The 25,789-nt window shown below is 41.3% G+C and overlaps 1 protein-coding gene across 1 annotated transcript in view; it reads left to right on the top strand.

Moving 5' to 3' along the window:
• The window catches only part of LOC124597459, a gene marked incomplete at its 5' end in the record, with an annotated part of 353,417 nt that overhangs the window by 248,081 nt on the left and 79,547 nt on the right, over positions 1 to 25,789 (top strand). The window contains 3 exons of the mRNA XM_047135941.1: positions 3,260 to 3,431; positions 12,497 to 12,602; positions 23,792 to 24,017. Coding sequence (XP_046991897.1) covers positions 3,260 to 3,431; positions 12,497 to 12,602; positions 23,792 to 24,017 — 504 coding nt within the window. The remainder of the gene's footprint in view (positions 1 to 3,259; positions 3,432 to 12,496; positions 12,603 to 23,791; positions 24,018 to 25,789) is intronic.

The following is a 25,789-nucleotide window of genomic DNA, read 5'->3' as shown; positions in this document are numbered from 1 at the left end:
TAGTCCGTGAGACGAGTGATTGGTACTGACTATTCCGTCGGGCAGACGGCGCTGTTGCCAAACGTGGCTCACAGCACGCGGCGCCCTGTCTGCTACACGCATTCTCTAGCAGCAGAAATAAAAGCGAGACAAAATACAAGTCGTATAGGTACGCGTGAATTTATTTAAAGTTGATGCTTGAAATATATTAACTCGAAAACTGGTAAGAGCTATTTAGTACAAGTATCTAAGATGCTGAAACATACTAAAGTTATTTGTTAAACTTCACAACTGAAATGAAAACTATTTTCGCAAGTTGTTGAACATTAGCAGTTTTGGTTTCCTTTGTTAAGTATTAGCATTATTAATTTGTTCTACTACAAGCTACAGAATAATTGGTCAGTGTATTAAGAGTTATAATCTGAAGACAGTACTCACAATATGATGATATGGTTGTAGATCGATAGCAAACTCCCTCCTTACATTCCTGAATACGTTGTAGTTACTGTAATGGAAAAACACCACTCACATCACTGTCAGAATCTGATTTGACATTGTCTTCCTCAGCCCTACTCGAACTATCACTGCTCTCTCCCAGATGTATAATTAAATTTTCGATGCATTCTTCCACAACCCCTTCGGTTTTGGCCGCCTCTCTGATGGCACTTGCAGTCATCATCATCATCTTGGACAGTTTCCAGCCACTGGCTGGGTCTCTCGGGAACACAAGCCTCTCCATCGTGTTCTGTCTTTCCACCATTCCCCCTCTTCCACCTTCGTCCAGTTCTCTCCTCTTCTCGTCACACATTCCTTCACTCCCTTCACCCATCTATCTCTTGGTCTTCCTCTGGGCCTCTTCCCCTCCAGTTGCAGATCAAACATCCTCTTTGGAATTCTTCCCTCATCCAATCTCTTCATGTGTCCATACCACTGCAGTCTTGATTTTTCTATCCTGTCCTGTACTGGTTCCTCCTTTAGTCTTTCCCTCACATACACATTTCGCAATCTGTCTCGTCTTGTTACACTCAACCTGCTCCTCTGGAACTTCATTTCACTAGCCTGTATTCTACTTTTGTCGCCTTTGTGCATTACCCATGTCTCACTTCCGTATGCCAATATGGGGACAAAGTAGGTTCGGTATATAATTCCCTTGGATTTCTGTGGCACCTCCTTGCTCCAAATAAGCCCCCTAATGCATTTGTAGAACTGCCCTGCTTTTCTGCACCTTTCATTTATTTCCATTGCGTTTCCCCCCTTACTTTCAATCATGCTTCCCAGGTACTTGAAGTTCTCTACCACTTGTAGTTTTTCCCCTTCACAAGTTATATCCACATTTGGCCTATTCTTCTTCCTTGTTGTGACAATTATTTCACTTTTCTTTGCAGAGAAATGTATTCCATATTGTGCTGCCGTTACCTCCCATACATCTAACTGCTCTTGCACCTCCTTCTCGCAATTTCCCCATAACATCAGGTCATCGGCAAAAAGCACTGATTTCATTTTATGATCTCCAATTGCATCTGATACTTGCTGTAGGATTTCATCCATAACAATAATAAACAATAAAGGTGAAAGTGCACTTCCCTGTCGCAGCCCATTTTCCAGCTTGAACCATGCAGTACGTTCCCTCCCCACTTTCACACAACTCTCACTTCCCTCATACATTTTTCTGACTTTTCGTGTTATCTCTTCATCTATCCCTTTTGCGTTCAGCACATCCCAGAGCTCGTCCCTACAGATACTGTCATACGCCTTCTCAGTATCTAAAAAGGCCATGATTAAGTCCTTCCCGTACTCATAGTGCCTTTCCTGCAGTTGCCTTACCGCAAATATGAGGTCCGTTGTTGATCTTCCCGGTCTGAAACCATACTGCTCCTCTTGCAGTCTACTTTCAATACTGCTTCTTATTCTCTTCTCCAGGATCTTTTCATAGATTTTTCCACAGTGGCATAGCAGGGTGATTCCTCTGTAGTTCTCACATCTCCTTTTATCCCCTTTCTTGAATATCGGGACTATAATTCCTTTCTTCCAATCCTCAGGAATTCTGTTCTCCTTCCACACCACCCTCAGCACTCTGTATAGCCACTGGCTTCCCACTTCTCCTGTTGCTCGTATCATATCCACTGTTACTTCGTCCCAACCTGGTGCCTTGCCCCCTTTCATTCTCTTTATGGCTTCTTCCACTTCATTCCAAGTTAGATCATCAATTTCCCCACTATTATAATCGTCTGCTGCCTTAGGCTCTCCATCGCTGTTAGTTACCCGCTTCGAATTCCACACCCACGATCCTGCGCAGAAATCTGCACCGCCATGCAACTACATCTGTCCTTTCCATTAATATTTTGCGTCCGTTAAACAGTGAATAGCTGAAGCCTATGTCTTTCAACACTGTACGCAATGAAAATTTGCTCCCTTTAAAAAGATCGTCTTTCTGAAGCGACACCTGTAATTTAGGTAGAGTGGGATGTTCCCTTCTCTTATAATAGCTGTATATATGACGACGAATAGCGTCTTTCTGAAACTCGTCCAAAGCTGTCATCTGCTTATTTCTCGGTCGCTTCTTTCCTGGTGTGTGCAGCTTTGTTGTGCCACTCTCGTCACAATCTACACTATACTGTTCTTTCCCTATCTTTACAACAGTGTCCTCACTTATTTTCAATGCTGCTGCAGTTCTCTTCACAACCTGAACAACAGGAATTAAGGGCCCACCTTTGTCCTTTTCTTTCTCAAAGTAATCCCTCACAGAGCACACGAATTCACGGGCCTGGGTGTGCAGCACACTTTTCTTCCTCCGTTTCACTTCTTGTGTTGGGCTGGTACTACCCGCCGCACTAGACATTGTTTACAACGAAACATAAACAAAGAAACACTAAAAACAACGAAAACGAAATAAACTGCGAATTCAACTTCAGACAAACGACGAACGACCGCACCGCCTGCACGCGAGACACTGGTAAGTTTCATAAGCGCGCGCGACCGGGTTTCAGAGCGGCAACGTGGCCCTTGCTACCCGCTCAAAGTCAGGCCGTCATTGGCTGCCTGCCTGCGGTCGCTAGGCAACGGAAAGACGCTACCGAGCTGACAATACCAAAGACTCGTCTCCCAGACTATAGTGCACCAAAATTACCGAACCACAGCGTCGGTAGAGCGCAACTCTAGCAGCAACTTGACGTTATCCCCCCCTTTAGTGTTGCAGGGTTAAGATTCTGCATATCATTTAAGCGGGACTCGGCCCCTCTTGCTGACGCGCATGTCACTAGGTAGGTGTCCGGTGTTGCAGGTACGAGCTACGAGCCGCCGCTGACGAACGTGTTCACGATGCAATGGTTCCTGACGCTCTTCTCCAACTGCCTGCCGCAGCCGGCCGTGCTGCGCGTCTGGGACCTCATCTTCCTCGAGGGCAACGAGGTGCTCCTGCGGACGGCGCTCGCCATCTGGGACGGACTCGCCGAGTAAGACACACACACACACACACATTATCACCTAAGTACGTCACCTTTTACTCTGAAGTTCTTACAAACCCGCACAAAGTACAGAGTGGTTATAATCAAAGTGCAGCTACTCACAGAGGTCCAGTGTGGACTGTAATTATCGTATGGCAGCGAAACTCGGTAAACATTCTAATGCATTAATGCGCAACCGATTTACTCTGGAAAAAAAATTAGTTCCAATTTTGGCCACCAGGTGCAAATCTGGCGCTTGAATGCAAGAAAGATCCACAGAAGAAATATTTCTATGCGTAATTTATTAGGAACATGACGTGGACAGAAAATGTCAAACAAGTGAGGAAGGCATGATGTTCACTTTATTATTTAATGCCGCTTAAACAGTTTGTTCAATACGAGGACCGGACATGTCTGCTGTACAGCGCCAGATTTACATCTGGTGGCCAAAATTGGAACTAATCTTTTCTAGCGTAAATCGCTTCCGCCTTAACGCATTTACGTATATTCTAGGTTTCGGTGATAGATGGTGTTATTGAGATGTGACATTATCAATGTTTTAAAATCCGAGGGATGTTATAATCTTCAGCTTCTTCTGCTGGAATAGTTCGATGAGTCTCATACCATTTTTGTCTGTATGTTTGCGAGCGGGAAAGTTTCCCACAGTTACCTGGGACTTTGTTCTCTGCCGATATGTGCACTGAAATCACCTAGCAAAAATTTTATGTCGTCTTGGCCATCACTCTCTCTAATGTCTCTGTCACTACACATACGGCAGTGGGTAGGCTACATACCGAATTTAGTATTATTGGCATATGTTTCTGACCTCCAAAAGGGCTTAATTTCGGCCGAAACGGCCTTCCTCCTACTCCCAGGGACTTTTTTTTAAATTTGAATTCACTGGACGAATTATTAGAATAGTACATGTGCATTACATCGCAACGTACATATAACGTGCGGCGTGGAGCGAGGCGTTGTGTAACTAGAATAACATTTTAGTTAATGAAATATTTCAGTCAGAAAATTCATGTTTCCAGAAGAATCATGGTTAGCTTTTCTAAAAGATAGTAATACATACATCTGTACACCAAAACCCTCCGCTTCACCAAGCAGCTACGATGCAACTGTTTTGTCTTGTGTTTCAACGTTGCGGTTGGTAGCAGCTGAAAACATGACGTCATACTCACGAAAACTGCCGACTTGTGCCGATATATAATGAGCAGGACTAGTGACCAGTGAGCATAGTGGGACTGTTACGACTTCAGGGGTAGCACAAATTGTTTATGTTAAATCGTGCAGTTTTTAGTGCTTTGATTATAAGAAATTATGTTTTAAAAAACTGCATTCCAGAACATTATTTTGTAAAAGAATGGCTTCTCATTGTAAGTTTTAACTCAAGGGGGCGGGTGTTTGCATGGCTGAAGAGGTGCGTTCGGACACCTAAAATTTCATAAATTAAGCACTGCTTCCGATATAGTCATAAATTGCACGAGGTAATGTAGTTTCAACTATTGCATCCGTATACTACACAAATACTAACACATTCTCATTCTCGTGAAACTAGGAACGATAGGGCATTATTTTCGCCCACATTATCGATACAGGGACTTTTGATGAAGTATTTATAACTCCGATATTCGCATAATAGGAACATCTATGGAGCGTTCTTCTGAGCGTTAAGGTGATAAGGTTTCTCGAACCAAGTGAGCAGCATGTCAACTGCCATAGATTCCAAAATACTGACAGAGCACATATAACTAAAATGCAGTTGCTTCCACAAGAAGCTGTTTACCTTACCAACCATATATGTTAAATTATCGCTATGTGATTCACTAATAGTTGGCATAAAGTTCTGTTCACAACACTCACCACTCAGACTCTCTCTGTCATATAATGCGAGGTCAAGAAAAAGTAGATATTTTTGTACTAGCTTCGTCATGTCATATTGCTGCGTCTTGTGTCTCAGATTTACTTCATTTGTCAGATAAGCAAACATCAATGAGTGTTGTGTCACTGCCCGCATTTTTTGGATCTTCTTAGCAGACGCAGTAATAAGGTTTTCGATGTGCTTGTTGCAGATTGTCTTATTGCATTACTTGTCCTATTTCTTATCAAATGAATCACACCACTCAATCTTTTTTTTGACGGCTGCCTTATAGAGACATTTTTAAAACATGTTTTATTCGACTCAAGGTACAATGTGATCATGTGCCATAAGCCACAGTTGAAAATAAAACAACAAGCCATTTATTATAAATTTATTCAACGTAAACACAGGGCTGCTAAACGCAATGTACAAATAAACAGTCATTAGTTCTACGGTAAAACTATTGCAGACAATTAGGCATCAAAATGAATGCTAATTAACAGTTAAAAAACAAAAAAAACCTATGTAGCTCTTAACACATTGCTAATCTCCATTTGCATATTGTTAATGTCTATTAGAAAGTTTAATCCATTTCTGATTAATTTATGTTGTAACCATGATGATGAAGAGGGAATCTCAGTTCCCCGTGCTTTCCCGATGCTGGTTCTTGAAGTAATCTGACAACATGTTCTTGCAAAATTTCACCAAAATCATTTAGTAAAGACGATACAAATGTTCCATTTATTCTTCCCTTTCGTAGAAATTTCAGTCAAGTCTCCATATTTTACCGAAACAATCCTTCCCACAAAATGTTTTCTTGTTGTCCAGAATGTAGTGGTTCCTGTAAGTCTGTGTCTACATCAAATGAAATATCATCAGCTTCATTTTTGTCTGACTGCCTTTGCAACAAGAAAGCTTTCAAACTTACGTCACTGTCACTGCCCTCATACAAATCACTTGAGCTGGAGTCACTGTCTGACGTAGAGTCATCTATAATTTTCTTCTTAGTTAGCCTTCCTTCTGCATTTGACTTCAGTTGTTCCTTTTGCTAGCTGATGACCCTTTCTTTTTCCTTCTCATGCAGTTTGCTGTGTTTCTGTTGCCTACTTTTGAGATGTGTCAGTCAACACTCTTGATGCACCACACTTTCTTTTCCCTTCTGTACGCCCATTGCTTTGTGGAAGAGCTTTCAGTAATGGTCATAGCACCTCAATAGGGGATGACTGTAGTGGCTGAGTAGAAATACCAGTTTGTCCTGCTGCCAGTTCATCATTCCTAGATGCAGCCTATGTTGTTGTCTATCCATCACATGTAGCACGAGGAATTCATCATCCTGGAATATGCTCCCATTTATGAGTCCTATCCCAGTTGCTCGAAGTCCAGATTGAATTTTTAGAATGCTGATGGATAAGCTCGACGACCTGCAATTTCAGCGACATTTTAAATGGTTATAGGCTTTCCAGGATGTGACTGCAGCCATTCTGCACATGCAGTGTTGTGGAAATTTTTGTGTGGACCAAAGACAGTTTTATCTAGAGGGGGCAGCTTGTGGCTACTATGTGGTGGTAATGTAAGGAAGATTACACCATTGTCCTTTGCTAGTGTAATAGTGTCCATATATATATATATATATATATATATAAAAAAAAAATCAAAGATGAGGTGACTTACCGAACGAAAGCGCTGGCAGGTCGATAGACACACAAACAAACACAAACATACACACAAAATTCAAGCTTTCGCAACAAACTGTTGCCTCATCAGGAAAGAGGGAAGGAGAGGGGAAGACGAAAGGAAGTGGGTTTTAAGGGAGAGGGTAAGGAGTCATTCCAATCCCGGGAGCGGAAAGACTTACCTTAGGGGGAAAAAAGGACAGGTATACACTCGCACACACGCACATATCCATCCACACATACAGACACAAGCAGACGTGGTCTTTAAATATGTCTGCTTGTGTCTGTATGTGTGGATGGATATGTGCGTGTGTGCGAGTGTATATCTGTCCTTTTTTCCCCCTAAGGTAAGTCTTTCCGCTCCCGGGATTGGAATGACTCCTTACCCTCTCCCTTAAAACCCACTTCCTTTCGTCTTCCCCTCTCCTTCCCTCTTTCCTGATGAGGCAACAGTTTGTTGCGAAAGCTTGAATTTTGTGTGTATGTTTGTGTTTGTTTGTGTGTCTATCGACCTGCCAGCGCTTTCGTTCGGTAAGTCACCTCATCTTTGATTTTATGTATAATTTTTCCCACGTGGAATGTTTCCTTCTATTATATATATATATATGTATAGTGGTTGTCAAGTATTAGCATCACCTTCTCATTTTCATTTAGCTTCACATGTGAAATGAAGTGTTCCAAGTATTTCCAAGAAGTACTGCCATTGGACCAGCCACTTAAAAGTGTACAATCTATAGATCCAGGTGGTGTACCCTTCAACATATGTTCCTTAAAGTTGACTCTTGGAAATATGAACACGGGTGACACACTGTTGCCTAATGCTTTAATGCATGCAATCATTGTAACATTACTGCCACACTCAGCTGATGTCATAGATCCAACCTGCTTGCATCCTTTAGCAGCTGATATTTTTCCTGGCCCATGCACATTCAAGTTACCACCCCCATCAACATCAAATATTCTTTCTGATGTTATTGTTAGTTTGTTCACTATTGATTGCAAATTTCCCAAGAATGCTGCAACAGTGTGCTTATTAAAACTTGATGAATGAGCTGGGCTCATTGTTTCAGGCTTTCTTATGCTTAGTCATTCATGGTTTTTCATGAAGTCAGTGTACCTTTGTTTACCAGCTTCTCTATATTTGTCCCAAAATTGAGGCATGTTTTTATTCTGTGATATACCAAACTGGAATGCCAGTTTTCATAACTCAATTCGGGACAATTCATAGTGCATTTTAGAGGCAGTTATGAGGTAATCAACAAACTCATTTTCTTCTGCAGAATTGAATACCTTTGGATGGCACAATTTCTGTAAGATGCATATTTAGGCTTTTGTAAATATCTCTGTAGAGTGGCTCTTGAAACATGAAAATCTTTCGCTGCTTTTCTCAATGATAGTTCAACCTCCACAACAGTTGCAACTTCTTACAGAGCTTACAGAGACAATTGTCATCTTGTGTTACCCATCTTGCTCCTTGGCATCTGTCAACATTAATACTGCAGTTGTTGCAATACATTCTGTTACCTAACAATGCTTTGTTCCTTGGGCCATGCTCAAGGTACAGTACAGTCGACTGGCACAAGATACAATTTTCCACCCACTTTAATAAATGGTTTATGTAATGTACATTAACAACTTGGCAGGAATATCATAGTATGGTTACTACGATATATGTTTATCAGAAATAGTAACCATTCCGGTTTCCATTCATTGCTACATATGTAGCTGTACTAACACTGAATTAAGGAGAGAAAAACTTACTTTTAGGTGACAAAATGACGATTTTCGTAGGAAATTGAAACTGTTGTTCCTTGCTCCTGTAACAACTTCTGATTATGCTCATATCAGTGTAGGCAATCTTTGGTGCAAAAAAGAATGACGTCAGAGAGTAATGACCAGAGATGTAATACTGGCTCAAGGTGTGTGCCAACTCAAAGCACAAGCTTCTCCCCCTGCTAAAGAAAGCAAACCATTCCATTTAAAACTTTTCCTTCATAACCTCAGTTAATATAGGAACTAAGGCTGTTGAGCATTATAACTCCACTTTGAAAGGACACAATATTTGTGCAACTTTTTTCACACAGTAATTCATTGTAAATGATTGCATCGTCTGTGAAAAGTCTGAAGTTACCGGTACTATTAACATTGTATACCATGTCATTAATATGCATCATGAACTGCAGTAGTCCCAAAACACTTCCCTGGAGCAGGATTGAAGTTACTTTTACTGCCATGGTGACCCTCCCTCCAGCATAACACACTGCATCATCCCAACTGTCCACAGCTCGTGGTCTAGTGGGTAGCACTGCTGCCTCTGGATCACAGGGTCCTGGGTTCGATTCCCAGCCGGGTTGGAGATTTTCTCTGCCCGATGACTGGGTGTTTGTATTATCCTCATCATTTCATCATCATCACCATTTGAGACAGTGGGTAGATTGGATTTTGTAAAAAATTGAACTGTGTAAAAATTGGGAGTTTGTACAGGCACTGATGACCATGCAGTTGAGTACCCCACAAACGAAACATCATCATCCCTACCAAGAAATCCTGAGTCCCCTCATACATTTAGTTTTACCTCTCATTATGACCCTACCTTTGTTAATTGTGTTGAGGTGGTACTGATACAAATGTTTAGTGTTGGCAGGTATCTACACTCTGCAAACCACAGTGAAGCAGTGGTATCTACCTGACTGCCTCGGTCCATGGCTTTCAGGATTTCATGTGAGAGAAGTGCCAGTTGGAGTTCGCATTATCCAAGTATACAATTTTTGTGGAAACAGTTGCTTTACTATTATGGTTGATGTTGGAATTAACAGTGTTAACCATAATGTAAACTGACATGACCCTAACAAGGAAAACTCGCCATCGCACCCCCTCAGACTTAGTGGTAAGAGGGCCCAGTGGACAGCCTGTCAAAAACTGAGCGCAGAATGAGCATGAAAACAGGAAGAAGGTGTACTGGACTGTGAAAGAAAAAGCAAAATAGAAACAGTGAATGGTCCAGGAACAAGAAGTGCAATAAAGAGCAGCCTGGAACAGCAACAGTGTCATGGGTAAGTGATTATGATGTTAGGCTGCCAAGTGGGCAAATCGTGTTTTTCCACTGTTCGCTTTATTCAAATTTGTGTTTGTTTTGTGGTGCAACATCTGTTTGCAACAGCAAGGTGTAAGGTAGGGACCTATAATGACAGTTGATTTTGCACAACTACTCTGTTAGCAGAGGAAAGGAAGTGGCTTTTGAATGGGAACTGCAAACATTTGATGACAAGGCAATAGATCAACTGAATCCTCCACTGGAAAACACGTGTGGTGTGTCATACATGGCATTAGTGACAGTATGTGTGTCATATGATAGGAATCTCTTATTAACACACCTAATTTGTATGATTGGCAAGTGAGTGAGACATGCCTCCTTGCCTGGTATAGGTGTCTGTATCAATGTGAATGTGATCATTCCCAAGGAAATGATGAAAACGTAATAGTTTGTCACATTAGTTGCACCAGATGAAGCAACAGTTTCATAATCACACAGTTTCTCTGTGCTCTGTCAAAACATACGTTTTTAATGTTCTTGAAGTTGTGTTCCATTTTGGAAGTCTTAACTCTTGAATTCCTTTGTTGTAGCATAGTTCACATCAATTTATTTTTTATTTTGATTTCTGTGAGCCATCTATGTGGTATCTTGCATACTCTCACTATTAATCGCATTTACTTCTGACAGTAATGTATTCTTACTGCATGACTTGTATTCTATAGTCAGTGTATAGTATGACAACTGCCAAGAAAGAGAACAAACATTTCAGTGACCGGATGGACAGTTGATAATGTTGTGAATAAATAAATAAATAAATGGCACAAAGCAGTTTTGAACAAACATTTCAGTGACTTGATGGACAGTTCATAATGTTGTAGAAAAGATAAAGAAATAAATGGCACGAAGCAGTTTTGAACATGGCTCGCCCACTTGGCAGTTCGACACCAAGGCCATGTACCCAATATGCCAATGCTATGTCAGGTTCCTCTTATAGCACTTCTTGTCCTTGAACCATTCCCTGTTTTTATTTTGCATTTTTTTCACAGTTCAGTACATCTTCTTCCAGTTTTCATGCTTTGTCTGTGTTCAGTTTGTGATGGGCCACCCACTGGGGCATCTTACCACTAAATCTGAGAGGATGTGATGGGGAGTTTCCCTTGTATGCATACTGTCATATGCCAAAAACCTAGTTTTATTATTTTGAACCATCCGTGAAATGGAAGGGGTGTTATATCTCCTTGGGTGTCACCAATTTCTTTTGAGTTGTGAGATACACATGTCAGACTTCAGGAAAGTGAAAACACAGTGATCTTAGTATCATTCACTGCAGCAGAAAACCCTAAAAACTAAAGTAAAGTAAATGTTGAGAAAAATTATGTTTATCTGTGCAACAGGTCTGCTTCTGTCACGATATGTTTCTTGAGTAGAATTATATGTTCTTAAATTTTAGTAAAGCCAAAATACCTAATATTTTTTAGTTACTGTTAATGTAACACATTATATGTTATGCACTGCAGAATTCTCCAAGATAATAATACTTCATACCCAGACCAGGAGCAGAAAATAGATCTTAGACTTTTGGGCCCCAAAAACACATCCTTAATGATTTACATATACCACTATGACCCACAAGCCACATTACAGTGTGTGGAAAAGGGTACTTTTCGTACTACTATCCTGTCTCCCCTTCCTTTCGGTAAGCCTTCCTCAAAAGAATTCCCACTGATGGCAGTACCTGTAACCACAACTATGTGGCAGAAGCAAAGAGAGAAAGCAATTGCATCATTCCTCATCAATCAAACAAAAGATGATGTGAGCTCAGCCATTAGCAGAGAAGGTTATGCAGACCATGTTTTGTGATGAAAAAGACATAATCATGATACAAGAGACTGCTATCAAGGTTTTTGCTGATTAATTTCTGTATCTTTGGGCCACTCAGTGATGCACCAGACAGGAAGTGGTTGTTTTTTGATGAGGAAATAGGTCACATAACGCACAAGTGATTATGCAGACTTCCATAGGAAATGTTCTCTGTTGTAAGTGAGGGCAAACTCATATTGAATATGGGAGAAATCATGTCAAAAAGTGATTAAGCTTCATGCAACATGTGCACGATATTATATTTTTATTTTTAAAAGTTTACTGTTGACAAACCCCTATATTTTGTTTGGTATGAACTTTAATGATAATGGAATGGTAATTAGCAAGATAGCTGCTACTACATACAAACTACTGCTTGCTGCCGTACCACATCTGGAGCATAATATTACTACACTTTAATACAAGCACTCCATGGATTCTGGTAGAAGAGACTAAGCTTGAAGAAAAAGAAAACACAATCACTAAACATTCCAGTGAGTGTAATGGTCAACAAATCATATTTTTCCTGTCTTTAATTACCATCTAAGTTCAACATCTCATGTACTGCAATGAAATTTCTAGTACAACAGCTGGCTAGAAATACAAGTAATTAATAATCAAATATAATTTTATTGCACAGCCGCATATTGGCAGTCAACAGTGCTGATGAGTTCTACAGTATCATGGGTGTTCTCACACGAGAGATGTTGGAATTTGGACTGATGGATACCAACAATCTTGTTAAGGTATGTGTAAATGTAATATGCCTCTTCATAAACCAATATTTTCAAAAATTTTACTTGTTATTCACTTAAATAATTTTAGTTTTTTATTATAAAGACCAGCAACTAGGGGTTTTTATCTCTGAAATCATTAAAGGAGGAATTTTCATTGTGCTCTATAAATATATGTTGTTAACATATTTCTGTATTCCAAATCCCAGGTATAATATACTGAATCCCCGATTTTTGAGTAAGCTTTTTATAAGTCAGAAGTGTCATGACACTGCTGTAAAGAGAGATTCCCTCAGATTAGCAGTTCTATCAAAAGCAAGCAAAAACATACTTTTATTAAATAACAAATAAGATGACACATTGCTATTCTTTAGCAATGTGTACATTGCAATGAACATTTATGTTGAGTTAAAATTCTCTGCTTGACTGAGACTCAAACTCCAGTGCTAGCCTTTCACAGGCATTGCATTACCACTACTCTGTCCCCGAGCTCTACTGCATGGAGCTAACTGGGATTTCAAGGCACAACTTTAAGGTTAGCTGGTACCTGTTTCAATAACATTACTTGATATCAACAGTTCCAAGCGCATTAACTGTCGTTGTTTAAATCCATATGGGAAATATTCTAAACATGCCCTGATAATTTAAATTATGTAATACATTACTGAGACATATATTTAAATATGTCTTTTGCAGCAGCAGCACCTCAGAGCTGTTAACTACAAGCTGTAACTGAGCTCCTCAATACAGTAACTTGGCTTGTCATGTTGGGGCAATGACATGATATGACCTCTCCTGTTTAGAACTTTACTACAATTATCCATCTAGTAATCTAAGAAATCAACATCTGAGATTGTTGCTGAACTGTCTGATCTCTCCAATTTAACTCTCCACCAGCTCCAAACAACAGAACTGCAGATGCTTTCTGGATATGATGATGCAGATAATAGCTGCACTTCCACACCACTAGTTGTCTTTGTCACTTCAACTCAGTAGTGTATAGGAACTAAGGATAGCAAATTACTCCAAGTAGGAGACATTATTCATGCTGACATGAGCTGAGATTTAGATTTGTAGCTGACTGGACCCAGTGCATGCAGTTGGCACAACAAGAGCCACCTCCACATTTATTAACTAACTATGGCCTTACTTGCTGATCTACCAGCTGTTTTCCTGTTTTGCTCCATAACCCAACTGATGTTGGGGACAAATGTACAGAGTAACTATGGTCTTACTTTCCGTTTGCTCCATAACCTACCTGATGTTTGAGCTCCCAGTGACCAGCATACCAAAGTTCTGTGCCTTTCTGGACCCTCCAGAAAGATCGGTTACAATCTCAACACATGCAGTATCCTGTTCTGGTTCATCTCAGCAATTGACGGTCAACTGCTGAGACATTATGAGACAATTATGCAACCAATAACCACAGTTAGCGTGCCCGGTTAACCGTGCAGTCTAACGGACTACTTTCTGGGTGGGAAAGCATGCTGGTCCCTGGCACGAATCCACCTGGCGGATTAGTATCGTGGTCTGGTGTGCCGGCCAGTCTGTGAATGGTTTTTAAGGCAGTTTTCCATCTGCCTCAGCGAATGAGGGCTGGTTCCACTTATTCCGCCTCAGTTACACTATGTCAGCGATTGCTGCGCAAACGTTTTCTTCAGTGGTGTAAGACGTTCCTGTGGGCGAGGGGGGGGGGGGGGGGGGCACTGGGGACTGAACCGCACAATAACCCTAGCTTCAGTGTGGGGCAGCAGTGGGGCGAGTGGACTGATGTAGCCTGTTGTGGGGTTGCGTACCACTGAGGGCTATGGCGGGGACGAAGCCTCTCCATCATTTCTAGGTCCCCGGTTCCGTATAATACAATATCCTCAGTTACCTTCTGCCCAAATTATTGTGAAATTGCCATAGTATATCACTCACCCTCCGGTCATGTACATCAGAAGGGGCAGCAACAACAAGGATCTCAGGCACTGCCAGAGGCACCACACTCTTTGCCCAGCGTCAACACCGCTACAATCCAGAGTCACAGCTTGAAGCCTGTTAACAATAGCTTCTGTTTCCTGACATCAGGCAGTTTTTAGTTGTTCACCATTAGAATTTCGTCATCAGCAAGTGACATCCAGAATTTGAATACAGTTAATACTGACATTAATAGTGCAATAATAATTAATATAACATAACTGATTTGTGACACTTTCAACATTATATCAAATTTTAAGAATGTTCTATCTCATTAAAAGAGAAGAACCTTATTAGATAAGGTACAGGAGATCCAGGCTCTGCCTAAAAAATTATCAGATTGATGTGAGCATTGGCTATAGCAATGATAAGTAATTGCACATGACAGACATAATACAGAGGTGGGCATGTGCATACACATTTTGAAAATGTCTGGGTGCTGCAACTGAAGTCTGGTGACTGGGTCAATAAGCTTTGAGGTAAATGACCAGGGTGCCACCACAGGGTGACTGACTGACCACAGTGGCTTGTGAGCTTATTTGAGAGAATAAAGCCTTCCCCCTTCCCCCCCCCCCCCTCTCTCTCTCTCCTTCCCTCTCTCTCTCTCTCTCCTTCCCTCTCTCTCTCTCTCTCTCTCTCTCTCTCTCTCTCACACACACACACACAAATTATGATTATGATGGGCATATGTATGTACCTCTCACTATAATGGACATGAATGGCACGTTACGAATGGCACAAGACAGCCCTGACTGGAGGTGCTTGCATTGACATCTTTAAACTTTAATTCTTGAAACTTTATATTGTCCTCAGATTTAACTGAAGATATGATGAACTGAGAACAGCCAAGCAGCCTACATATAAGTGTCTGGGAAATTTTTTCAAGTGAAAATTGGCAATAAGTGCCTAGGCCTACTTATTTTTTAACAAACGCAACTGTCTATGATGTCAAAGCAAATACAGCTGCCTGGCATTCATGTGGTCTTGATGGCAACTGATTGTTACTTATTCACACTATCCATGAGTAACAGAATCCAATATTGTCTGCAAATTAACGAAGTCTAGCCTGTCAACATAAATTAACTAAGCCAAAACTGAATGTTTCAAACCTGGGTTCAGATTGTAAACAAAATAATCTAAGTCCCCAAAATGTCCTCAAAACATTTAGAGTCCTAAACCATATGAAAATGCATTAAAGGCTGAACTGTGTGGCTGTTATGGCTTGCTTATTGGCAATTCAGCTTCTCACATCTTGCTAGTGCTCACATTCCTCAGATCTTATACACTGCAGACACTGGTGCAAATACCATTACTAACAGCCATCAAAGTCAGATTTTGTCACTCATTGCAATATGTCATATTTCACATGGTCATGTTACATATCAATTGAGGGATGTTCTTGCCATGCACCTGGTCACACATCCAGAATTTTGATATTATTAACAGCATTTGAGTATTCTTTAAAGGATTGGTGTGAATTTCTGCTTACTAAACTATATGCCCCACCCCCATGGACCATGGACCTTGCCACTGGTGGGGAGACTTGCGTGCCTCGTCGATACAGATAGCCGTACCGTAGGTGCAACCATAACGGAGGGGTATCTGTTGAGAGGCCAGACAAACATGTGGTTCCTGAAGAGGGGCAGCAGCCTTTTCAGTAGTTGCAGGGACAACAGTCTGGATGATTCTGACCTGGCCTTGTAACACTAACCAAAATGGCCTTGCTGTGCTGGTACTGCGAACGGCTGAAAGCAAGGGGAAACTACAGCCGTAATTTTTCCCGAGGGCATGCAGCTTAACTGTATGGTTAAATGATGATGGTGTCCTCTTGGGTAAAATATTCCGGAGGTAAAATAGTCCCCCATTCAGATCTCTGGGTGGGGACTACTTAGGAGGACGTTGTTATCAGAAGAAAGAAAACTGGCGTTCTGCAGATCAGAGCGTGGAATGTCAGATCCCTTAATTGGGCAGGTAGGTTAGAAAATTTAAAAAGAGAAATGATAGGTTAAAGTTAGATATAGTGGGACTTAGTGAAGTTCGGTGGCAGGAGGAACAAGACTTCTGGTCAGGTGAATACAGGGTTATAAATACAAAATCAAATAGGGGTAATACAGGAGTAGGTTTAATAATGAATAGGAAAATAGGAATGCAGGTAAGCTACTACAAACAGCATAGTGAACGCATTATTGTGGCCAAGATAGATGCGAAGCCCACACCTACCACAGTAGTAGAAGTTTATATGCCAACTAGCTCCGCAGATGACGAAGAGATTGATGAAATTTATGATGAGATAAAGGATATTATTCAGGTAGTGAAGGGAGACAAAAATTTAATAGTCATGGGTGACTGGAACTTGATCGTAGGAAAAGGGAGAGAAGGAAACATAGTAGGTGAATATGGATTGGGGGGAATAAATGAAAGAGGAAGCCGACTGGTAGAATTTTGCATAGAGCATAACTTAATTATAGCTAACACTTGGTTCAAGAATCATAAAAGAAGGTTGTATACATGGAAGAAGCCTGGAGATACTGACAGGTTTCAGATAGATTATATAATGGTAAGACAGAGATTTAGGAACCAAGTTTTAAATTGTACAACTTTTCCAGGGGCAGATGTGGACTCTGACCACAATCTATTGGTTATGAACTGTAGATTAAAACTGAAGAAACTGCAAAAAGGTGGGAATTTGAGGAGATGGGACCTGGATAAACTGAAAGAACCAGAGGTTGTAGAGAGCTTCAGGGAGAGCATTAGGGAACGATGACAAGAATGGGGGAAAGAAATACAGTAGAAGAAGAAGAATGAGTAGCCTTGAGAGACGAAATAGCGAAGGTAGCAGAGGATCAAGTAGGTAAAAAGACGAGGGGTAATAGAAATCCTTGAGTAACAAAAGATATATTGAATTTAATTGATGAAAGGAGAAGCAGGCAAAAAGGAATATAAGCGTCTCAAAAATGAGATCGACGGGAAGTGCAAAATGGCTAAGCAGGGATGGCTAGAGGACAAATGTAAGGATGTAGAGGCTTATCTCACTAGGGGTAAGATAGATACTGCGTACAGGAAAATTAAAGAGACCTGTGGGGAAAAGAGAAGCACTTGCATGAATATCAAGAGCTCAGATGCAAACCCAGTTCTAAGCAAAGAAGGGAAAGCAGAAAGGTGGAAGGAGTATATAGAGGGTCTATACAAGGGCGATGTTCTTGAGGAGAATATTATAGAAATGGAAGAGAATGTAGATGATGATGAAATGGGAGATATGATACTGCGTGAAGAGTTTGACAGAGCACTGACAGACCTAAGTCAAAACAAGGCCCCAGGAGTAGACAACATTCCAGTAGAACTACTGACAGCCTTGGGAGAGCCAGGCCTAACAAAACTCTACCATCTGGCGAGCAAGATGTATGAGACAGGCGAAATGCCCTCAGGCTTCAAAAAGAATGTAATAATTCCAATCCCAAAGAAAGTAGGTGTTGACAGAGGAGAAAATTACCAAACTATCAGTTTAATAAGCCACTGCTGCAAAATACTAACACGAATTCCTTACAGATGAATGGAAAAATGTAGAAGTTGACCTCGGGGAAGATCAGCTTGGGTTCCGTAGAATTGTAGGATCACGTTAGGCAATACTGACCCTATGACTTAACTTAGAAAATAGGTTAAGGAAAGGCAAACCTACGTTTCTAGTATTTGTGGACTTAGAGAAAGCTTTTGACAGTGTTGACCTTTCAAATTCTGAAGGTGGCAGGGGTAAAAAAACTGGGAGCGAAAGGCTATTTACAATTTGTACAGAAACCAGGTGGCAATTATAAGAGTCGAGCGGCATGAAACAGAAGCAGTGGTTGGGGAGGGAGTGAGACAGGGTTGTAGCCTCTCCATGATGTTATTCAATCTGTATATTGAGCAAGCAGTAAAGGAAACAAAAGAAAAATTTGGAGTAGGAATTAAAATCCATGGAGAAGAAATAAAAACTTTGAGGTTTGCCGATGTCATTGTAATTATGTCAGAGACAGCAAAGGTCTTGGAAGAGCAGCTGACCGGAATGGACATGGTCTTGAAAGGAGGATATAAGATGAACATAAACAAAAGCAAAACGAGGATAATGGAATGTAGTCGAATTAAATTGGGTCATGCTGTGGGAATTAGATTAGGAAATGAGACACTTAAAATAGTAAAGGAGTTTTGCTATTTGGGGACCAAAATAACTGATGATGGTCAAAGTAGAGAGGAAATAAAATGTATACTGGCAATGAATGGCAAGGAAAGCGTTTCTGAAGAAGAGAAATTTGTTAACATCGAGTATAGATTTAAGTGTCAGGAAGTCATTTCTGAAAGTATTTGTATGGAGTGTAGCCATGTATGGAAGTGAAACATGGACGATAAATAGTTTAGACAAGAAGAGAATAGAAGCTTTTGAAAAGTGGTGCTACAGAAGAATGCTGAAGATTAGATGGGTAGATCACATAACTAATGAGGAGGTATTGAATGGAATTGGAGAGAAGAGAAATTTGTGGCACTATTTGACTAGAAGAAGGGATCGGTTGGTAGGGCATATTCTGAGGCATCAAGGGATCACCAATTTAGTGTTGGAGGGTAAAAATCGCAGAGGGAGACCAAGAGATGAATACACTAAACAAATTCAGAAGGATGTAGGTACTGGGAGATGAAGAACCTTGCACAGGACAGAGTAGCATGGAGAGCTGCATCAAACCAGTCTCTGGACTGAAGACCACAACAACAACAAACTATCTGCAAAGAAAGTGACCTTATTCTCTATGTAATACTAGAATATTATTAGATCAAGTGAAAAGAAAGATCATCAACTTTTATTGGTGTATAAAACTGGATTGGGTTTTAATTTGTTGCTTGCTGTAGTTTCATATGCTGCTTTGTGATTTTCTGTGTTAATTTTATCCATGCTACTATTCTTTAAATAAATACAAGAAATGCAAGGAATTCATTACATACCCTGAAACACAAAATTTACTGCAATTGTGTGACTTGCTCTATCCATTCTGCTACACTGCCTTTAAAATGACCCATTGTTCACGTCTGTACTGTATATTTATGAAGTTATTAATTTTCTAAGGTTATAAGTATGTTCTGTAACTCCTGAAGAAATAATGCTGTTACTAACTGCCTAGTCTTATTCTCTTTGTGTCTCTGAGACATTTCTGTTAGTATATCACATTGTTACATAACTACACTCCTGGAAATTGAAATAAGAACACCGTGAATTCATTGTCCCAGGAAGAGGAAACTTTATTGACACATTCCTAGGGTCAGATACATCACATGATCACACTGACAGAACCACAGGCACATAGACACAGGCAACAGAGCATGCACAATGTCGGCACTAGTACAGTGTATATCCACCTTTCGCAGCAATGCAGGCTGCTATTCTCCCATGGAGATGATCGTAGAGATGCTGGATGTAGTCCTGTGGAACGGCTTGCCATGCCATTTCCACCTGGTGCCTCAGTTGGCCCAGCGTTCGTGCTGGACGTGCAGACCGCGTGAGACGACGCTTCATCCAGTCCCAAACATGCTCAATGGGGGACAGATCCGGAGATCTTGCTGGCCAGGGTAGTTGACGTACACCTTCTAGAGCACGTTGGGTGGCACGGGATACATGCGGACGTGCATTGTCCTGTTGGAACAGCAAGTTCCCTTGCCGGTCTAGGAATGGTAGAACGGTGGGTTCGATGACGGTTTGGATGTACCGTGCACTATTCAGTGTCCCCTCGACGATCACCAGTGGTGTACAGCCAGTGTAGGAGATCGCTCCCCACACCATGATGCCGGGTGTTGGCCCTGTGTGCCTCGGTCGTATGCAGTCCTGATTGTGGCGCTCACCTGCACGGCGCCAAACACGCATACGACCATCATTGACACCAAGGCAGAAGCGACTCTCATCGCTGAAGACGACACGTCTCCATTCGTCCCTCCATTCACGCCTGTCGCGACACCACTGGAGGCGGGCTGCACAATGTTGGGGCGTGAGCGGAAGACGGCCTAACGGTGTGCGGGACCGTAGCCCAGCTTCATGGAGACGGTTGCGAATGGTCCTCGCCGATACCCCAGGAGCAACAGTGTCCCTAATTTGCTGGGAAGTGGCGGTGCGGTGCCCTACGGCACTGCGTAGGATCCTACGGTCTTGGCGTGCATCCGTGCGTAGCTGCGGTCCGGTCCCAGGTCGACGTGCACCTTCCGCCGACCACTGGCGACAACATCAATGTACTGTGGAGACCTCACGCCCCACGTGTTGAGCAATTCGGCGGTACGTCCACCCGGCCTCCCGCATGCCCACTATACGCCCTCGCTCAAAGTCCGTCAACTGCACATACGGTTCACGTCCACGCTGTTGCGGCATGCTACCAGTGTTAAAGACTGCGATGGAGCTCCATATGCCACGGCAAACTGGCTGACACTGACGGCAGCGGTGCACAAATGCTGCGCAGCTAGCGCCATTCGACGGCCAACACCGCGGTTCCTGGTGCGTCCGCTGTGCCGTGCATGTGATCATTGCTTGTACAGCCCTCTCACAGTGTCCGGAGCAAGTATGGTGGGTCTGACACACCGGTGTCAATGTGTTCTTTTTTCCATTTCCAGGAGTGTATATTGGTTCATGTACAGTCATTGTGTGAGTTGTACTTCCGCAACCCTTATGGGACCTCTCCCCAGGCCTGGGCACATGGTCCACATTCGACAATGGCTGCAGTCATTTTTGGACACAATAGGCCACCTCCTGACCTGTGCTTACATCAGCGTGTGTTCTGTTCATCAGTTTGGACAGAAAAGTGACCAGTTTGTTTATCTGGAGTATTTTGTTCCAGCAGATTCCTCAATCTGCTATGCATTGTGACTTCCTGTCAAGGACTTGCCTGTTCTGTCATGTCTTCCTTTCAGTGGCATAAACCAAACTCGCGCATGATCTTTCATGCATAACTCAGAGGACTATTGTCTTACAGGCTATACAAGGTCTGAGAGAGCAGAGCTCATTCTCATTTTCCTGGTGTTCATTCTTCTGCTCATATGAGTTACTGGCTGGTTAAAGGGGTTGGTCATCTGCTGTCATACCTACGATGTACAGTGGTTAATTCGAGGATAACATTTGACACATTACGTATCTGCATGCAATGTGGCCCACGTGCTCTGTGCCATTATCAATCTGCATAATGAAGTGAGGCTGTACTTATGGTCTGTGAACCATGTTGCTAGTTAAGTTTTCTTTGTGATCTCCATGCTTCTCCTCCCCCTCAGGTAGGGACAACCCCCCTTTTAGATACTGGCAATATTTGTGCCCTGACGTTTAAATTAGTGTGTGACTATTCTTTCTTTTATATTTATTTGTTTCTCATCATTCACTCACACAAAAGTATGCTGTTTTTTGTGTGGGAATAACAGTGCCTGTCCTTTGTACTTTATTGCTAATAACACAATATGTGGTGTGTCTGTACATTAATTATTTTCTTATTATGTCCTCCTATTCCTTTCGAAACTCCACTGCTCCAGGAACCATGATCAAATCACTGCTCCAGGAAGCATGAGCAAATAAATTTGGAAGCTACAAACTTGTTAATGAGATGGATTCCAATTGCACTTTATGGTAGACTGTTGTATTGCATCTTGGCATTATTAATACGCATATATAAAATGGGGAAAGAGATTATTGACATTACAGATTCCTCACAATAATACACACAGTAAACATAGTTCCGATTCACCGTTTACCACGTACAGTTATATAATAACATGAAAGAAGGTACTAATCCAGATTGTTGGAAGAGAACAGAAGACTATAATGAGAACACTATAATAAGAGGTCACACTACATGATTGTAGCACTTCGGGTGATGCAAAGCTATACTACTAAAAATATGAACAACAGAGAATGAAAATAAGAAAACAAAACAAGATCTTGTGGCTTCTTACGTGTTGATGACAGTCTATAGACTACCCCATAAAACAAATATGCAAGTTGCTGGGTAAGCATTTAGTTTCACTGCTGCGCACACAGGCCTACAGCCATCCTTATGATCTTATTTATTTTGTGGCTACCATTTTCGCCACCCTAACGTGCAATCTTCAGGCTGTAGTTGATGCTGAAGGGATTGACACGATCCCTATATATACCGCATCAGTGGCCAATATAACTGGTTATGCAGACTATCTATAAACTTTGATGTCAGCACTCCAACCATCAACTACACACTGAAGATAATGCATTGAAGTGCTGAAACTGGTAGCCAAGCATTTCATTTTCTTACAATAGTAAACGGCTGTGGTCCCTAAGACTTCTAGTCAAAAGGAAGAACGTACAAAAAATTCCCTGGTGTCTTTTAGACAATGCTAACATGATCCACAAAATTCAGGGGATTCTGCTATAACCAAACTTTGTCTTCGGGCCATATACCACTCTTTTAGTGGTAATATTTAATGAACTGCTCCCTAAACTGATCCCTGGTAAATTATTTTCTTATTCTTTAGTTGAAGCCTATCTTCAGATGGTTTCCTTTCCAAAACCCAATTAAAATAGTGAAAGAGAAGGAATAGCAATGTACTATCGCCAAAAGTTTATCTGGAATTTTTTTCCACAAACTGGAAACATCTCGTGAAATCTGATGATACAGAAGAATGATAAAAATGAAATAGGTAGACACTGTAATTAATGAAGAGGTACTGAAGTGAATTGAGGAGAATATAAATTTCTGATGTAACTTGCTTAAAAGAATATTTTGATGGAATACATCCTGCAGTATCAATAAATAGTCAATTTGATAACTGAGGGAAGTGTGAGAGGTAAAGTTTCAAGATATACTACCATGGAGAGTTGTATCAGCCCAGTCTTTGCACTGATGTCCACAACATCAGTAGTGGAAGAACCACTCAAGGCTTATTTAGATAAAAATTAAGTCATTTCAATTGGAAAAAGTCTACATGAAGTTAAGCACCCATAAAAACTCTTTTTATGAAAGTCTAGACTTGTTTGAAAACACATTTATAGGAAAATTATGTTAATAACTTTGAGGTCTCCATTAAAAATGTAAAGAAAATTTGGTAGTTGTATGTCTGCTCTGTTAACATAAAATATTAATACCATGCCATGTTTATTGACTTATAAACAAAAGATAATATTCAGCAGAATTCTAAATGTAATGTTTCACACAATCTGTAATTTTAATGTGAAAACATTTATTAATGTTCTGATATTGTCTCATAAGCTTTCTTACTTCCAACAGACTGTAGTGAATCTTGCACCATTTCCATTCCCGGAGCTGAATGAATTGCGGGACAAGTACCTGTACAACATAACACCTTGGACACAGAGTGTTTCCACTGCAGCTAAAAGAGGTCTAAAGATATTTTATAGTGATGATGATGATGAAACAGATGAGGATGATGAGAAGATTGCAGTAGCTGCTGCGTATGGCATTTCAACCGTTTTCAGGTCACCAAGGAGAAAAGGTGAGAAGTGCACTAGGAAATGATAGCAGTCTGAGAACTGTTAATAAATTGTAATTTTATGTCTGTTGAATGGCCAGTTACTTTCTTCTGCTTGTGCTGGTGTTGTGTACTACTGTGTATTGACAAAAACTTGCACTACCTTTTGAGTGCATTTGACAGCCAACACCCAAGATAGTTGCATTGGTCTGTTTCCATCTTACACATTATAAGCCTCCAAAGAGTAAAAAAAAGTTAATGTTATTAATTGATTCATTCACACATCATATTTCATAATAGCCATCGTGAAGGAGACCCATTGGGGATGTGGAACCAGTCAACTCATGTATTAACAGATACAAAGCAACCACTACTTGGGCTACTCCAGTAGAGTAGACTCACAGCGTATTATGAGTAGTTCTAATATACTTGCACTCATAATTATGGTAATACTTCTAGGTTATTTATGTATGCATATTAGGGGGAAAAACCAGTTGCTTTGAAAAAAGAAAAGAAAACAGCTGTTTCTTTTCGTATACTACTCAATTGGTGTTTGCTCAGTGTTGGATAATAACACCGAGCATTTGTGTAACTTCACATAGAGCACTATCAGCTGTCCATATACTGACAAAGTTAAGATCTATATACTTATATGAATATGTTGTCTTTTCTTTCAGACATGTCCAAAAGAACAGACACCATTGATGACCTACAGCTGTCTAGAACGAAATTAGAATTATGTATTAATACCTTCAACTGCTGACAGGAGTTGATACATATCAACAGGGACAGGTGAAAATGTGTGTCTCGACTGGGACTCGAACCCAGGATCTCCTGCTTACATGGCAGATGCTCTGTGCATCTGTGCCACTGAGGGCACAGATGATAGTGCGAGTGCAGGGACTATCTCGTGCACGCCTCCCGCGAGACCCACATTCTCACCTTATATGCCCACACGCTACATTCATAGTGTCCCTACCCAACACACTCATTACTCATGGAAGACATTCTTACCAAGTCCCGTAAGAGTTCAGGTAAATATGTGTGCATTCGCACAGAAGAGGAAGGTCATGGCCGGTATTGCCAGAACTATATACTTATATGGATATGGTGTCTGTTCTTTCAGACATGTCTGAAAGAACAGACACCATTGATGACCTGCAGCCATCTAGAATGAAATTAGAATTATATATTAATACCTTCAGCTGCTGTCGCGCGTTGATATATATCAATGGGGCACGTGAAAATGTGTGCCCCGACCGGGACTCGAACCTGGGATCTCCTACTTACATGGCAGACACTCTATCCATCTGAGCCACCAAGGGCACAGAGCATAGTGCGACTGCAAGGACTATCTCCTGGATGCCTCCCACGAGACCCACATGCTCACCTTATATGTCCACACACTACATTCTTAGTGTCCCTAACCAACACACTCATTACTTGTGGAAGACATCCTTACCAAGTCCTGTAAGAGTTCAGGTAAAAATGTGTGCATCCACACAGAAGAGGAAGGACATGGCTGGTATTGCCAGAACTGTATACTTATATGGATATGGTGTCTGTTCTTTCTGACATGTCCTTGCACATGCACAAATGACATACACATGGCTCTGTTATCCCTGGGTGCTGAAACCTGACTGCATTGAGTAGTGATATTGGCTGGGATGGGTAGTGGGAATACAGAAGAAGCATAGCGTGGGAACAGGGAGGGGTAGCAGGCAGGGGTTGGGGGAGGATATGGTAGTGCTGAATGTGGGAGTGTGCACGGATGTGGTGGGAATAGAGCATCATCT

The sequence above is a fragment of the Schistocerca americana genome, chromosome 1, assembly GCF_021461395.2.
Source record: "Schistocerca americana isolate TAMUIC-IGC-003095 chromosome 1, iqSchAmer2.1, whole genome shotgun sequence".
NCBI classification, from domain to species: Eukaryota; Metazoa; Arthropoda; class Insecta; order Orthoptera; family Acrididae; genus Schistocerca; species Schistocerca americana.
The sequence above is the reverse complement of the archived record's forward strand: the minus strand, read 5'-3'. Positions and strand labels throughout refer to the sequence as shown.